At 45.4% G+C, this 14,756-nt stretch overlaps 3 protein-coding genes and 1 long non-coding RNA gene across 7 annotated transcripts; 3 read left to right on the forward strand and 1 right to left on the reverse strand.

Annotated features, from left to right (window-relative positions):
* Positions 1–1,265: 1,265 nt before the first annotated feature.
* LOC143214821 (E3 ubiquitin-protein ligase RING1-like) lies at positions 1,266–3,809 on the forward strand. 2 transcript variants are annotated; one of them, XM_076436259.1, is made up of 4 exons: positions 1,266–1,544; positions 2,021–2,456; positions 2,532–2,834; positions 2,930–3,809. In XM_076436259.1, the coding sequence occupies exons 1-4, from the start codon at positions 1,287–1,289 to the stop codon at positions 3,145–3,147; spliced, it is 1,215 nt and encodes a 404-aa protein (XP_076292374.1). In that variant the 5' UTR covers positions 1,266–1,286; the 3' UTR covers positions 3,148–3,809. The 2 variants fall into 2 exon arrangements, with proteins under 2 accessions (XP_076292374.1, XP_076292373.1); XM_076436258.1 differs by having other exon boundaries at positions 2,021–2,834.
* On the forward strand, positions 3,173–3,809 carry LOC143214832 (uncharacterized). Its single transcript, XR_013010229.1, has 2 exons — positions 3,173–3,338; positions 3,421–3,809. It is a non-coding gene; the product is annotated as an uncharacterized LOC143214832 (long non-coding RNA).
* Positions 3,810–4,308: 499 nt separating this feature from the next.
* Positions 4,309–7,071, forward strand: LOC143214822 (E3 ubiquitin-protein ligase RING1-like). 3 transcript variants are annotated; one of them, XR_013010228.1, is made up of 4 exons: positions 4,309–4,588; positions 5,158–5,971; positions 6,067–6,379; positions 6,537–7,071. XR_013010228.1 is itself a non-coding variant. In XM_076436263.1 (4 exons), the coding sequence occupies exons 1-4, from the start codon at positions 4,346–4,348 to the stop codon at positions 6,282–6,284; spliced, it is 1,200 nt and encodes a 399-aa protein (XP_076292378.1). In that variant the 5' UTR covers positions 4,309–4,345; the 3' UTR covers positions 6,285–7,071. The 3 variants fall into 3 exon arrangements, 2 of the variants coding, with proteins under 2 accessions (XP_076292378.1, XP_076292375.1); XM_076436263.1 differs by having other exon boundaries at positions 5,158–5,593; positions 5,669–5,971; positions 6,067–7,071; XM_076436260.1 differs by having other exon boundaries at positions 6,067–7,071.
* Positions 7,072–7,092: 21 nt separating this feature from the next.
* On the reverse strand, positions 7,093–13,908 carry LOC143214828 (uncharacterized). Its single transcript, XM_076436274.1, has 4 exons — positions 11,957–13,908; positions 9,365–9,625; positions 8,732–8,911; positions 7,093–8,487 (listed from the first exon to the last, which is right to left on the reverse strand). Exons 1-4 carry the CDS (start codon positions 12,061–12,063, stop codon positions 8,235–8,237), a joined length of 801 nt encoding a protein of 266 aa, XP_076292389.1. The 5' UTR covers positions 12,064–13,908; the 3' UTR covers positions 7,093–8,234.
* Between the last annotated feature and the right edge of the window lie 848 nt (positions 13,909–14,756).

Below are 14,756 nucleotides of genomic sequence, written 5' to 3' on the forward strand. Positions count from 1 at the left end.
GCTAATTTATTAAATTCGGTATAGAAAAAACTTCCGTGCACTTTAATTTCCTTTTACGCAAATCTAAGGGGAAAGCAATGGCTACGAGTATTCAGAGGCAGCCACACCGGCTGCGAGTATTCAGGGGCAGCCACACCGGCTGCGAGTAATCAGGGGCAGTCGTGTCAGGGTGCAGTGTGGCATTTTATTTATCGCGACTCGAAAAGGTGGGATTTTCTACCATTTGCATATTGGAAAGCTTACACATTAAACCGATACGATTCGTTTATATAATACGACATGAAGTTGCGTCTTGATTTCGATAATCGAATCACATTCATCTCAGCTATCAACATGCTCTTTCGATCGATTCTATTGAATCTGTAACAAAAATAACAAATTCATTATTTTCAACTGTCAAGCAGTCAGAAACTGAGTGAAAATAAACAATTCAATTTGAATAGAGGATCAAAATTAAATGAACTCGACTTCTATACCACGAAACAAAATATAAATAGTATTGGTCGTCATGACACAAGAGTAAATTGGAATTAATAGGGAATAAATAATTTAACTTGAATATTGATTATTTATTCATTAATGGTTTCAAATCAAACGTTGAATAACACAGTTTAATTTGAGAAATAATTTGTATATTTGTATAATAATCTGCTTCAAGAAAGTCCGCCATGATGCTACGTCACGATTCGATTCTCGAAAGTCATCGATCTCGCTACCAAGATGCTCTTTCAAACGATTCATTCTTTTCCCGCGGAATCTGTAACAGAAAGAGCAAATTCATTAATTACAAATAAGAATTCAGTGCAATTCAATACAATCAGAATTAATAATAAATAAACAATTCAATTTGAATATAACATCAAAATTAATTTGAACAGAAATTAAACAAACTTGATTTCTATCACACGACGCGAATTCAAACGTAATTGATTGTCACAATACAAGATCAAATTATCGCGAGAAGGTAACACAATTCGAGAATAAATTTAAATCAATAAAAAATAAATAACTCGCTTGAATACATAATTAATTTTTAACGAATTTAGGTAAATGATCTTGATTTCACCGTGGACACGATCTCCCGGAGATGAGAGACTCGTTGGTGCCAAAATAAATAGAGTAAAAGGTTCTGGGTTAGGCCGTTAGAGTTCGCTAGGAAATTTCGTACTAGGTCGATAATACAGGGCAACGAGAACAAAGAATACCGCTGCAGTTGGCGTTCTTCGACGAACGCAGCTCCGTGGCATAAGGCTTCAGCTGACGGCTGACGGTTTGCATCAGTTTGCATGTATTTAGTCAAGATGGCGTCCGCAGAACAGGTCGGTCTGAATAAAACTTGGGAATTATCGTTGTACGAGCTGCATCGCACACCTCAGGATGTGATCACGGATAACACGGAAATCGCGGTTAGCCCGCGGAGCCTGCACAGCGAACTGATGTGCCCAATTTGCTTGGAAATGCTCAAAAAGACCATGACCACGAAGGAGTGTCTGCACCGTTTCTGTTCCGATTGTATCATTGAGGCGCTTCGGAGGGGTAATAAGGTACGCGATACCAATTAAACCACTTTGTCGCACAGGAATCTATCGTTCTTTATTCGTGAGCGATGGATATGATTCGTCTCCGAGTTTTCTCTTTCGGAAGTAAACAGAAATCAGCGCCAGCACAGTTTGTTTTTTTCTTATTCGATGTTTCCTGTTTTGTTTATAAATTAATTCTTATGTATAAATTAATTGCATAAGTGTTTGTCATGCATACTGGAAGATTAGAGATTCAGATTTTTTTAGAATCGAACGTGTTTTCCTTAGGAGCTGCGATTTTAGCGCGCTTTTCGAACAGGCGGCGTTACGAACACTCGCTGTTCCATTAGAGTTAGATAAACTTTGCATCGCAATATTCTCTTCTCGTAGATTCTCGCAGAATATCTCTGACTAGATCGGAAAGCAGTAATTTCACTCTGTATTTACTTTCAATCGGAGACTACGAACAAAGCGTATACAGACTTCAACTTTTTCCACAGGAATGTCCGACATGCAGGAAGAAGCTAGTGTCGAAGAGGTCACTGCGACCAGACCCTAATTTCGATCTGCTGATCTCAAAGATATACCCAAGCCGTGACGAGTACGAGGCTCACCAAGAGAGAGTGCTGGCCAAACTGAACAAATCCCACTCTCAAGCTGCGCTGGTCAACTCGATAACAGAAGGCATAAGATTGCAAAGCCAGAACCGGCCTCAGAGGTCCAGAAAAAACGCCAACGAGTCTGAGAACGCGAGCAATGCCACGCCGTACAATAATTCGCAGAACGCCAGTGCACCGGCCACGCCGAATGCAGCGAACTCGGCTAACCAAAGCGACTCGTCGCAGAGCGCGACCGGACCTCTGAACAATAGTAGCGGCGGTAATTCTCAAACTTCCAATAGCGTCTCCCAACCAGCTAGTAGTCCTGCTGTTTCTGGTAACATCGCTAGCCGAGATTCGAATGATAGCAACCAGGCAGATGTAAGTGGAACTGATCATTTCTATGCTTCAGGAACTACGTCCAGAAACTCGACTACGCCCTCGCCTAATCCGGCGAATCAGATACCTAAACCTCCTAAAAGGCAAAAAAGCTTACAGAATTCGGAGAACGATTCCTCGAGCGCGGAGGCTGAAACCGGTGGCGGTGATTCGATGGTAGACACGGAGGGCGAAGGGCCTAGCGAGCCCTTGATGCTCAACGAAATAGAGCTGGTTTTTAAGCCGCATCCTACGGAGATGGCTGGAGATAATTCGCTGATCAAGGCGCTGAAGGAGAACAGCATCAGATACATCAAGACCACCGCAAACGCGACAGGTAGGTCGATCAGTTGTGTTGGACCCTGCCGCGATCCTCTATCGAACTATGTATGTACATACGGTGGTACAGCTTCTAATTTCTTGTCTTTACAGTGGACCACCTGAGCAAGTACCTGGCTATGAGACTGACCCTGGACTTGGACACGGAGCTGTCAGAGTCCGACAGGCTACTGAACTTTTGTATCTACATAGCGCCTTCGCCTGGTCAATTGGTAGTCCTTAGCGGATCGCAAACGTTGCGACAGGTGAACGACAAATTCTGGCGGGTCAATCGACCCCTGGAAATGTATTATTCATGGAAGAAGACCTAGGGAAGGTCTCGAAAGTATCAGTCTGATGGGACCTAGTGGAATCGGGCTCCGGAACCAGCGACAAACCATTTCGTACTGCGTGGGGTACAGATTGCTGTACGAACGGAAGAACGCGGACTCTGTTACTATATCATCGGAGGACCGATATATGTATATTTTACTGTACTTCGATAGCCTTGATTTAGTTCAAGGTCGGGTAAACGCGGACAGGTATCCTCCGTATGCGGACAACAGTGGTGCAATTTTTAATCTTGGGACTGGTTGTTTGTACAGATCCTCGATTAAGGACGAGGATTGGAATTTCGTCGACGAAACACACCTGAAGAAAGACAGAGAGAGTTGAAAAAAGGAGAAATAGAGAAGTTGGAACAAGATGAAACTGCCATTCACAACGAGACATTGCATTAAGAACGACGAGACGTTTGTTCGATTATGGGAGAGAGTTGCGTCGCCGAAGATAGCTTGACAATGACAGCGTGTAGTATTTATCTGGCCACGGCCCCTCTTCCGACTGGTATAAGTTCATCCGGTACGCCCAGTTATACATATATCTCCACGAACCGATGGCCTCGATGGTTCAACTAACTTACTCGAGTAAGCTCCGACTCGCTGTGGACCATTCTGTATAGTTTCACGAAGAAATAAACCAATGTATATAACGAGAGTCCATCTCATCTTTACCGTTCGAATCAGAGACCGGAGACCCTAGCGGTTGCTTCGTATCGGTACAGAATTCTCTTACTTTTCGGATACTCGTTCTCTCTCTCTCTCTCTCTTTCTCTCTCTCTCTCTCTGGTTCGAATAATCAATGAATTCTCCTCTGCTGTCCTTTCGACTTCGATTTATTAGTTCCTCCCCTCGTCGGGGTTCCTCCGTTAGTTCCTCCCCTACCCTCATCGAATGTTAAGAGAATAAAAAATAAATAACTCGCTTGAATACATAATTAATTTTTAAAGAATTGAGGTAAATGATCTTGATTTCACCGTGGACACGATCTCCCGGAGACGAGAGATCTCGTCGGTGCCAAAATAAATAGAGTAGAAGGTTCTGGGTTAGGCCGTTAGAGTTCGCTAGGAAATTTCGTACTAGGTCGATAATGCAGGGCAACGAGAACAAAGAATGCCGCTGTAGTTGGCGTTCTTCGACGAACGCAGCTCCGTGACATAAGGCTTCAGCTGACGGCTTGCATGTAGTCAAGATGGCGTCCGCAGAACAGGTCGGTCTGAATAAAACTTGGGAATTATCGTTGTACGAGCTGCATCGCACACCTCAGGATGTGATCACGGATAACACGGAAATCGCGGTCAGCCCGCGGAGCCTGCACAGCGAACTGATGTGCCCAATTTGCTTGGACATGCTCAAAAAGACCATGACCACGAAGGAGTGTCTGCACCGTTTCTGTTCCGATTGTATCATTACGGCGCTTCGGAGCGGTAATAAGGTACGCGATACCAATTAAACCACTTTGTCGCACAGGAATCTATCGTTCTTTATTCGTGAACGATGGATACGATTCGTCTCCGAGTTTTCTCTTTCGGAAGTAAACAGAAATCAGCGCCAGCACAGTTTGTTTTTTTTCTTATTCGATGTTTTTTGTTTTCTTTATAATTTAATTCTTATGTATAAATTAATTGCATAAGTGTTTGTCATGCATACTGGATGATTAGAGATTCAGATTTTTTTAGAATCGAACGTGTTTTCCTTAGGAGCTGCGATTTTAGCGCGCTTTTCGAACAGGCGGCGTAAATGCTTTTGTTGCTTGTTTTTCGATTGTTGGGTTATGCGTTGAACGTTAAACAATGCAAATAGAGTTTATTATCATTTTAATAATGAAAGTAGCTACACTCGCTGTTCCATTAGAGTTAGATAAACTTTGCATTGCAATATTCTCTTTACGTAGAATCTCGTAAAATATCTCTGACTAGATCGGGAAGCAATAATTTCACTCTGTAATTACTTTCAATCGGAGACTACGAACAAAGCGTATACAGACTTCAACTTTTTCCACAGGAATGTCCGACGTGCAGGAAGAAGCTAGTATCGAAGAGGTCTCTGCGACCGGACCCTAATTTCGATCTGCTGATCTCAAAGATATACCCAAGCCGTGACGAGTACGAGGCTCACCAAGAGAGAGTGCTAGCCAAACTGAACAAATCCCACTCTCAAGCTGCGCTGGTCAACTCGATAACAGAAGGCATAAAATTGCAAAGCCAGAATCGGCCTCAGAGGTCCAGAAAAAACGCCAATGAATCTGAGAACGCGAGCAATGCCACGCCGTACAATAATTCGCAGAATGCCAGTGCACCGGCCACGCCGAATGCAGCGAACTCGGCTAACCAAAGCGACTCGTCGCAGAGCGCGACCGGACCTCTGAACAATAGTAGCGGCGGTAATTCTCAAACTTCCAATAGCGTCTCCCAACCAGCTAGTAGTCCTGCTGTTTCTGGTAACATCGCTAGCCGAGATTCGAACGATAGCAACCGGGCAGATGTAAGTGGAACTGATCGTTTCTATGCTTCAGGAACTACGTCCAGAAACTCGACAACGCCCTCGCCTAATCCGGCGAATCAGATACCTAAACCTCCTAAAAGGCAAAAAAGCTTACAGAATTCGGAGAACGATTCCTCGAGCGCGGAGGCTGAAACCGGTGGCGGTGATTCGATGGTAGACACGGAGGGCGAAGGGCCTAGCGAGCCCTTGATGCTCAACGAAATAGAGCTGGTTTTTAAGCCGCATCCTACGGAGATGGCTGGAGATAATTCGCTGATCAAGGCGCTGAAGGAGAACAGCATCAGATACATCAAGACCACCGCAAACGCGACAGGTAGGTCGATCAGTTGTGTTGGACCCTGCCGCGATCCTCTATCGAACTATGTATGTACATACGTTGGTACGGCTTCTAATTTCTTGTCTTTACAGTGGACCACCTGAGCAAGTACCTGGCTATGAGACTGACCCTGGACTTGGACACGGAACTGTCAGAGTCCGACAGGCTACTGAACTTTTGTATCTACATAGCGCCTTCGCCTGGTCAATTGGTAGTTCTTAGCGGATCGCAAACGTTGCGACAGGTGAACGACAAATTCTGGCGGGTCAATCGACCCCTGGAGATGTATTATTCATGGAAGAAGACCTAGGGAAGGCCTCGAAAGTATCAGTCTGATGGGAGCTAGTCGCATCGGGCTCCGGAACCAGCGACGAACCATTTCGTACTACGTGGGGTACAGATTGCGTACGAACGATATATATATACATATATGTATATTTTACTGTTCTTCGATAGCCTTGATTTAGTTCAAGGTCGGGTAAAAGCGTACGGAGGATAGGTATCCTCCGTATGCGGAAAACAGTGGTGCAATTTTTAATCTTGGGACTGGTTGTTTGTACAGATCCTCGATTAAGGACGAGGATTGAAATTTCGTCGACGAAACACACCTGAAGAAAGACAGAGAGAGTTGAAAAAAGGAGAAATAGAGAAGTTGAAACAAGTTGAAACTGCCATTCACAACCAGACATTGCATTAAGAACGAAGAGACGACGTTTGTTCGATTATGGGAGAGAGTTTTGCGTCGCCGAAAATAGCTTGACAATGACAGCGTGTAGTATTTATCTGGCCACGTCCCCTCTTCCGACTGGTATAAGTTCATCCGGTACGCCCAGTTATATTATACATATATCTCCACGAACCGATGGCCTCGATGGTTCAACTAACTTACTCGAGTAAGCTCCGACTCGCTATGGACCATTCTGTATAGTTTCACGAAGAAATAAACCAATGTATATAACGAGAGTCCGTCTCATCTTTACCGTTCGAATCAGAGACCGGAGACCCTAGCGGTCGCTTCGTATCGGTACAGAATTCTCTTACTTTTCGGATACTCGTTCTCTCTCTCTCTCTCTCTCTCTCTCTCTCTCTCTCTCTCTCTCTCTCTCTCTCTCTTCGAATAACCAATGAATTCTCCTCTGCTGTCCTTTCGACTTCGATTTATTAGTTCCTCCCCTCGTCGGCCGTTCCCGTAGCCAGTAGCTTTGAAACAAAACCTAATTTCCGATCTCGTGGAAGATACACGGAAAGCGTCTTCGCCGCGACGGACGAAATAATCGATAAGAGCCGAGAGACGAGACCCTATCCCGCGCCCTCTCGCATTTCCACTGAACCGAAAACAATGCGAACGCTCCAGCTCTCCTCGAATAATGCCACCCTCTTTTAGTAAACGGGAAACCACGTTAGACCCCCCCGATGCCGCCTCTCGCACAGTATACGATTACCAGCTCCTTTATATTCTCGGTTATACGTCAACGTTTTGCTTTTAATATCCGCTCGTTCTTAGTTTCTCTACCCTGAACGATTGCTAAACTTGGAAAACGTTTTTTCTCGACATTCAAATTGTTATAACTTTTTCTATTTTCGGAATTCAGGGATGTAATTTTACAGACACGTATCTGAAACTCCGTTTAATCGATTGCGAAAAGAATGGATGGTTTAATCTTTCAGCTTAGAATACAGTCGGAGTTAAATGGGTCGGAAGCAAAGCCGGAAATACAGATCGCAGAAGTTTCCGGTAATTCTTACTCATCCTGGTCTCTCGTCATCTCGCCGAGATCTTTTCCTCTCTCTCTCTCTCCCTCGAGTAATTAATGTATTCGAAAGCAGCGTTAGATTCGCAGCACAGTCTAGCAGCGCCTAATTATAGGCCGCGCAACCGCGTAATAACCGGCGCTCCTAATTAGCGCACGTAGCGAATCTTGCGCGGTGGATCTCTGTATTCCGGCGCGGCACTTGATAACGGCTGATCCATTAATAAGCATCGTGTTAATTGCCGTATTCTCGGTCTTTTAAAAAAAAAATGCAGAAAGAGAAGGGTGGAAAATCGTGGTAACGAGCAATGCCGTTAAAAGTTCGAGCACACTGGCCACCGGATTCTCGATTTGGCTCTCTCAATTAGCTTTATTAATTCAGGAAAAGATTCGCGTTGGTACAATTTCTACTGTAAACGTGTGGCGCGAGGCACAAGGTAAATTGCGAGATTGCGAACGTCGCATACGCGTGACTATGGTAGCGTGGGTTCGTCCGACGTAAAATCATTTTATCTGGAGTCCGAGGAGGTGTAGTCGGTATCTTTCGCTTCCGTGGCTGAACTCGAGACGCTCGACAGCAAATTTGCGACCGATTCCGGTGCCTTTATTTTCTCTTCGGTCCCAGGATCATTTAAGATGTCCTCTTCGTCGGTGAGATACATCGGAGAGCCTTTTTCAGACAGGTCCTCGTCGAAGATGTCTTTACTGTTTCCCGAAGCTTGTTCGCTCTTCAGAAGCTTGCAAATGTCTGCCTGGGCGAGTCTGAAAATTCATTGTTCAATATAGATCTAGACGATTTACGAGATGATCTTATAGATAAGAATCTGATCCAATCGATGACGACCCGATCCTCTCGAGTCCTTCTGTCCGATCCTGTTACCGACAACGAGACAGGTTCAACGCTTATTCTTCGTCCGATAGATGAAAAACCCATTTGCCCTAGCCTATTTACGAGTGACGAATCCCATGACGGAATAGATCGAATCGCGTAACCAGGAATACTAACGGTGTCTTATAGGGCTCCTTGTACCAGAGTGGATACCCCGAGGGATTCTGCCTACCGCCGTCGGGAATCGAATTCTCGGTTGGCAGAGAATGCAGCCTGAAATGTGCCGGCTCCACCGTCTCCTCTAATAAAGCGGACACTTGTCGCGCGTACTCCTCCGTTCCTGCTGTTCGTTCTAATCTGCGAAACGTTCGCGCGTTATGGTTCTTCGTTTCTAGCTGATTCGGCGAGTCCAGTTCTTATTCGTACGGGCGGACGCGGATCCGTAAGCGCTCTTTGCGTCGGAACAGTTCATTTAATTAAATTAATCGTTTTCTATAGAATATGTTGTTAAGTTCGCTAGTTTATACATATATTAATTACAGAATGGATCGCGATCGATAAATTGACACTCTAGAAGTAGAGTGAATATCGACAAGCTACATATTTCACTCGGTTTTCGCGATGCCCGCAAACGATGAAACATTATCGAGCGAGGGGTATATCCACAAATCCAATTAGCGAATCTACGATATTCCGGACAACATAATGCGGTCAGGTAATGAGCATTATTTGGTTTACAGCGCCCATAGCTCGACTCGACTCGCTGAATTCTAGATTGGTATCGTCCCAGAGAGAATCCTGTTTCTTTACTTGTGAACCATCTGTCGGGTGAACTCCAATCTCGGCGTGGTCCGCGTGGGTTCCGAGCCATGGGGCGATGACCCCTGAATTTTTCCTGGCCTGGGTTTATTCGTACTTTCGTGGAGCCCATAGAAATTGCCAAAATGAACGGCAGCGTCCTTCGGAAGGTTCGAAGTCAGTCTCGCATCCTTCGAGCCTGTCTTGGCGGCGTTATCCTCGGTGTTCACCGAGGTTTTCGAAAACTGCGATTTCTGCTTCCGAGCGGCGATCCTTGGGAGGTAATAATCGCACATTACGGTAATGACGGCTCGATAGGGAGAGCTGTTCGACCAGCAACGAGCCTGCGTATAGCAGCTGCTCGATATTCCCTCTACGCTCTACAGACTACAGGCTCGTTTGTTCTCCGAGGAACTCGTCGAATGCCTCTTTGCTGGAATCTCTAACGCGTCGGTCACCTATGACCGGCGCTCGAACGGCACCGTGGGAGACGTCGGTGACCGTCGCCGATTTAATTAATTGCAGCCGAAAACCCTCGGCAGATTCTACCGAGTCGCCATTCCGAGATTCCTCGGAGAACTTGCCGAATAACGATTGTTTAACCATTTTCTCTCTGACAATGAGACTTTTCTTTGGCTACCTGACAGCAATTCGAACGCGTTTATTTATGGACGAGTTGTAATGCGAATTGAAAGATCAAGTTTAATATTCAAGCTGAATATAGAGTATCTTTTTTTACTGCAGTGCGTGTTAATAGGTAAAGTAGGCTGCAGGGTATAATTCAGGTTAACTTGTCTCATGATACTTGTCGTCCTCGATTACGCCTGACACACTAATTTTTCCTTCAGACCGATCAAAGCTAGTTTATGTAGATTTGCATTTTTACGACTAAAGATCGAGGCTTCGAACCAGAATAGAATCTTTTTCTAACAGTGTTGTTATCGACAAATTATAAATGCAACAAGCAAGAAGGAAATTGCATCGCGCGCGACTGAACAACGACTGAGCGCAGTTTACAACAAAAAAATCCGGAAAATTCTCTAAAATGGATACAATACTTAGGATACCAAATGTGTGACATTTTTTATCTAATTTACCCTGTAACTACCCTCGCGGGAAAGCTAGGGAGCTGAAATTTTACTCGGAGGGATTTTTCTTGGTCAAATTTCGAATGGTTCTATAGTTGTTGCGAGACCACTACTCTAAGGGCAGCTTTGACCACCTAATCGGCTAGGCTAGGCCTTTTCACTTTTGCTCACGCTTCCTTGAAATTTCGTCTGTAGAGATTGGAATGCGCATAAACATCCGTGGTCTAACGATAACGCAGCTCTCGGTTAAGTTATTTCATATAATATTTTGCCATTACACGTATACCGTCCTGTACCGGATATTTCGTTCTAGTATGAAAAGACGATACGAAAACCGGCCTGCGTTCATCGCATTAACTTTAACTAATTCACGCCTATAGAGATTCCGCGCAATTTTCTCTGGATACTTTAGGAACACATGATCCGTGTAGGCAGTTACGATCGGTTAACGCGAATAATCGTTTCCAGTTGCAAATCTACCGCTATCAATTAGATTCTTCGATGCTGAAAAATCTCTTGATGCATGCGCTAATCGATTCTCGGTAAAATGCATCTCGGATATGCATCGTTGTTAGGCTTCGAATTGATCTATAAAATTTTGAAGGAACGTCTCCTCGTTAGAAGTTCTGACGAAAACAGATCACCGTGTTACAGTTCGCTCGAATCTCGCGAAAATGTTTCAGGCCACAGAGAAACGAGCGATTGCCTGCCAAATGGGTCGAAAAATCGTGGACTGTCGAACGAGGCTCTAATCGAGCGTTACAATTCGATTCAACCGAGATCGCAGCATATCTGTACCGTTACGGAGCATTTATTTCCGTTACGTTCCCGGAAAACCGCGTTAGCCGACGGCCTGTGTCGCTCGATTCATCGTGACAGGCAATTTGCGCGGAATTACAGGTGAATAGGGAGCACGGGGACGACGTCGGGTGTCCAAAGAACCTTATGAAAGTCGTCCGTCGTGTATCACCTGTCGACGACAATCGTCGCCGATGAATTATTCATTCGCGCAGAATCACGGGACCGCGGATCCAGGCCGTTGCTGCTGCCACCGCGAACGGATTATGCAAAAGTTTACAATTTCCTGTCCGTCCGCCAGCCGGACGCATCCACGGAGATGCTAATGGACGAACGAAAGGGCCGACGGTAATTGACAACCATTGTCAACCACTTTTACGGATCGACGTAATCGAATAGAAAACGAACACGCGCTGCGACCTGCGACCGATGGTTACCGCGTCTCTTTTCTCTGGAACGTGTGCGAATTTCTCGGATTTATTTACCGGGCTCGAATGGCAAGAGTTTCAAGTCAATTTCCGAACTTTTGTTAGAAACGAAAATCCTTCGGTAAATTTCCGGTGGTCTGTTCCCGAAACATCGAACAGCGATCGAATTTTGTCGAATGTCGTACCACAGACATTTCGGTGTCGCCCCATGGACCATGGTCACGACCGTGACCACTATTCGAACTCTGCAGACACGCGACAAATTCAATTTCCCCAATTCCATCACTAACTTGTTCTTCCTCCCGAAAGAAGGCGACTCGCGCAGGTTATTCCCAGGTGTTCCCTGAGGATCCTGCGAAATCCTGGTCGCCGATTTCACCTTTGTCTTCTTGAACATGTTCTCGCAGCACCAAGTCCCCTTTTAGAAAATGATTTTTCCCCGAGAGCGGTCCGAGAGGGTTAGAGAGAATGACTTTCCTGGAAATTTATGTTCGTTGACGTTTCCTCGGACTCGAGGTTCGTCTTTTGACCGATGTAATCGCGTTGATTTATTCGAGGAGCGGGCTCTCGACCCGCAAAGATTTCCGGTGGCCGAACGCTGCCACCAACGGAGTCATGGTTGCGAGATTAATCCTGGGACACGCGTTCACCGCGGACGTTTCAACGGAATTAGATTGGTAGGTGCAATCGTTCTAATGGCGTTACATCGATAGGAGATGTATACACAACGATTTTCTTCTTTTTCCCTGTGTCACGGCCAGCAAGCGCGCGGCTCACCGCAATTAACCGCAACAGCGCAGCGCCAGCGTTTCGAGGGGACCGTCCGGCATCACCAGGAAGTTCATTCCGTCCTGGAATCCGATACAAAACGGTCGAATCTTCGTTTTCTCTTCGGCGCGAACGGTTTCGAGCACGATTTTTCTCTAATTTAATGTACGACTTACAATTTTTAGTCGTTCGGCGAACAAAGTTGTTGGACTGGATTTCATAAATTTAATCTCCTCTTCATCGCTTATCTTTTCTCTGATAACGCGGATTCGAAAGAAACTGGTCTGGGCGCAGCATCCTAGAGCGGCATATGGTGTCGTGTTGGATCATCCTTTTTTCAGATGTTATGCGTGGACTATGCAAAAATCGGCAGCATCCAATTTGCTTATAGATTGATGGTATATTCGTACACTTGATACTGTAATCTACTAGGTTGCGGTTGCGGGTCTTTATGCAAGTATGTATGTGTTTTTTGATACTGTTTTCGCAAAACTCGGTACGAGCTTCCATGAACTTCTAAGAAATACTGGTAACATCCTGTTAAAATTTGTACAATTAAGATTACTACAACGAATTCAATCGGAAGATTCATTCGCGTGCATGTTTGCAGCATACGAATGCTTTCGCTGGCCGCTGCACACAGATTCGCAGAAACGCGTCCTCGTTGAAGCATGTTTGCGAATGTAATCGTTTGTTTTTCTCCGTACTTCTGATTTATTCCAATCTTCGGGCCTTTGAGACCTCGTTCGGGATAAATTATGTTCGCGAAAAGATGAATGTGTTGGCAAACGTGTGTACAATGTAGGTACATACGGTGCGTTTGAACGCGTGTCGCGAAGAGATTCGCGAGGGCTAATAAAAGAATCGCCGTCGTAAAATACGTTGTCTCGTTTTTATGACGTATCAAGAAGTAAAAGGAGAGGAGTGGTGGAACGAGTGGACACGAACCACCACCGTGCACAGTCGAATATACTGCAGATAAAGGGGATAGAATAGTGGTGGCAGCGCTTATTTACGATCGAAGGGAAGGAAGAGAGAGAGGAGACTCGAATTCGTGCGCGACGCGGCGCGAGAAAACCGAGCAAAACAGCTCTGCCGGACGCGGACCGATGCATATCTTATGCACGTGACTCGAGAAAAAGAAAAGGGCCTCCTGACGCGGCTACCAAATTATTTATTGGCCACGCTGCATCGAGAAATGCTAAATATTTCAGAGGGTGAAATGGCCCTCGCGATTCCTGCCACTCTTTGCCGGCGTTCGATCCTGCTAAATTCTCACAATGCCGGCAATCTTTTGTCTCAAACACCGGAACAGTTTTTCAAACGTCTGATTCGGTAAAAAATCTGCTGTCGGAAATCATACTTCGAAAAACGATTAAGCAATCTCCAGAGGTTTTCTGTTGCGTTGTACATAACTACGATAGAGTTCCGTTCGAAGGAACCGCGCACACGTAGGGAGGTCCTTTGATCACGATGAAATTCCTCGGCCACTTTCGTAGCCGATACTGCTTGAAAAAGGAATGACACTGAATGCTCGCTGATTGGATTTGTGATTGGCCGGCTTCGGCTCGGTTCCTCCTGCTGAAAAACTATAAAAACCGTCCGCTTTTTTCATGGGCCCCACCTCTGGTCGACTTTAATTAAACTTCCAACGGCCACGGCCCCCTCCCCCCGGACGCTTCTTCTTTCTTCCCCCATCGCGCTTTTCAACTTGTAACCCCCGTGTTACAACGTCGCGGAGCAAATGCAACACGAATCTTCCTCCTGCTTCTTTAATGCCCGCCGAGATCTAGGGAGCTCTTTGCTTTTTGTCCTCGACGGGAGCCCGAGCGCCATGGCTTCTCTCTCTCTCTCTCTCCCTTTGTCATGCATCGTTCCAAAACATGATGCTTCAAAGAAATAATAAATAATTTTGTTACACCCGGTTCGCTTATCTGTGTCTAAACCCTCGATTAAAGATAGAGTCGATAGTAATTTCTAAAGAGTTGTGCGTGTCGCCGAGAATGAGAATCGATCTCGGAGAATTCCCGGTGTCCAGAATCTGTGTCAGGGTGTGAACCGTAGAAAAGTATGAATAACATTATTATGCAGCGATTTCTGCAGCACCGGTCGAAGCCGATAGATCAAATTCGAATCGTATTGCATATTCCAACTCGACGAGCTCAGAATGCAAGGTGCATTTGTAGCATCGATGTTATCGAACATGATAGAGACATCGTGGAATAGCACGATGCACGTATTATTCATGTTCTTGACTCCGTTACAGATACACACGGATGTACGCAGCGAGAATGCACCATGCACTGTGAACGTGAACGTAAC

Source organism: Lasioglossum baleicum, chromosome 13, assembly GCF_051020765.1.
Source record: "Lasioglossum baleicum chromosome 13, iyLasBale1, whole genome shotgun sequence".
NCBI classification, from domain to species: domain Eukaryota; kingdom Metazoa; phylum Arthropoda; class Insecta; order Hymenoptera; family Halictidae; genus Lasioglossum; species Lasioglossum baleicum.

What these genes read in the sequence shown, in the direction of transcription:
- LOC143214822 (XM_076436260.1), top strand. Translation starts at nt 4,346, where the DNA reads ATGGCGTCCGCAGAACAGGTCGGTCTGAATAAAACTTGGGAATTATCG. An exon ending in CGCTTCGGAGCGGTAATAAG is followed by an intron (nt 4,589 to 5,157) that starts GTACGCGATACC and finishes CTTTTTCCACAG; the next exon opens with GAATGTCCGACGTGCAGGAA. An exon ending in GACCACCGCAAACGCGACAG is followed by an intron (nt 5,972 to 6,066) that starts GTAGGTCGATCA and finishes TTGTCTTTACAG; the next exon opens with TGGACCACCTGAGCAAGTAC.
- LOC143214828 (XM_076436274.1), bottom strand. Translation starts at nt 12,063, where the DNA reads ATGTTCAAGAAGACAAAGGTGAAATCGGCGACCAGGATTTCGCAGGAT. An exon ending in TCTTTCGGGAGGAAGAACAA is followed by an intron (nt 9,626 to 11,956) that starts GTTAGTGATGGA and finishes TTACCTCCCAAG; the next exon opens with GATCGCCGCTCGGAAGCAGA. An exon ending in AAGGAGCCCTATAAGACACC is followed by an intron (nt 8,488 to 8,731) that starts GTTAGTATTCCT and finishes ATGAATTTTCAG; the next exon opens with ACTCGCCCAGGCAGACATTT.
- LOC143214821 (XM_076436258.1), top strand. Translation starts at nt 1,287, where the DNA reads ATGTATTTAGTCAAGATGGCGTCCGCAGAACAGGTCGGTCTGAATAAA. An exon ending in CGCTTCGGAGGGGTAATAAG is followed by an intron (nt 1,545 to 2,020) that starts GTACGCGATACC and finishes CTTTTTCCACAG; the next exon opens with GAATGTCCGACATGCAGGAA. An exon ending in GACCACCGCAAACGCGACAG is followed by an intron (nt 2,835 to 2,929) that starts GTAGGTCGATCA and finishes TTGTCTTTACAG; the next exon opens with TGGACCACCTGAGCAAGTAC.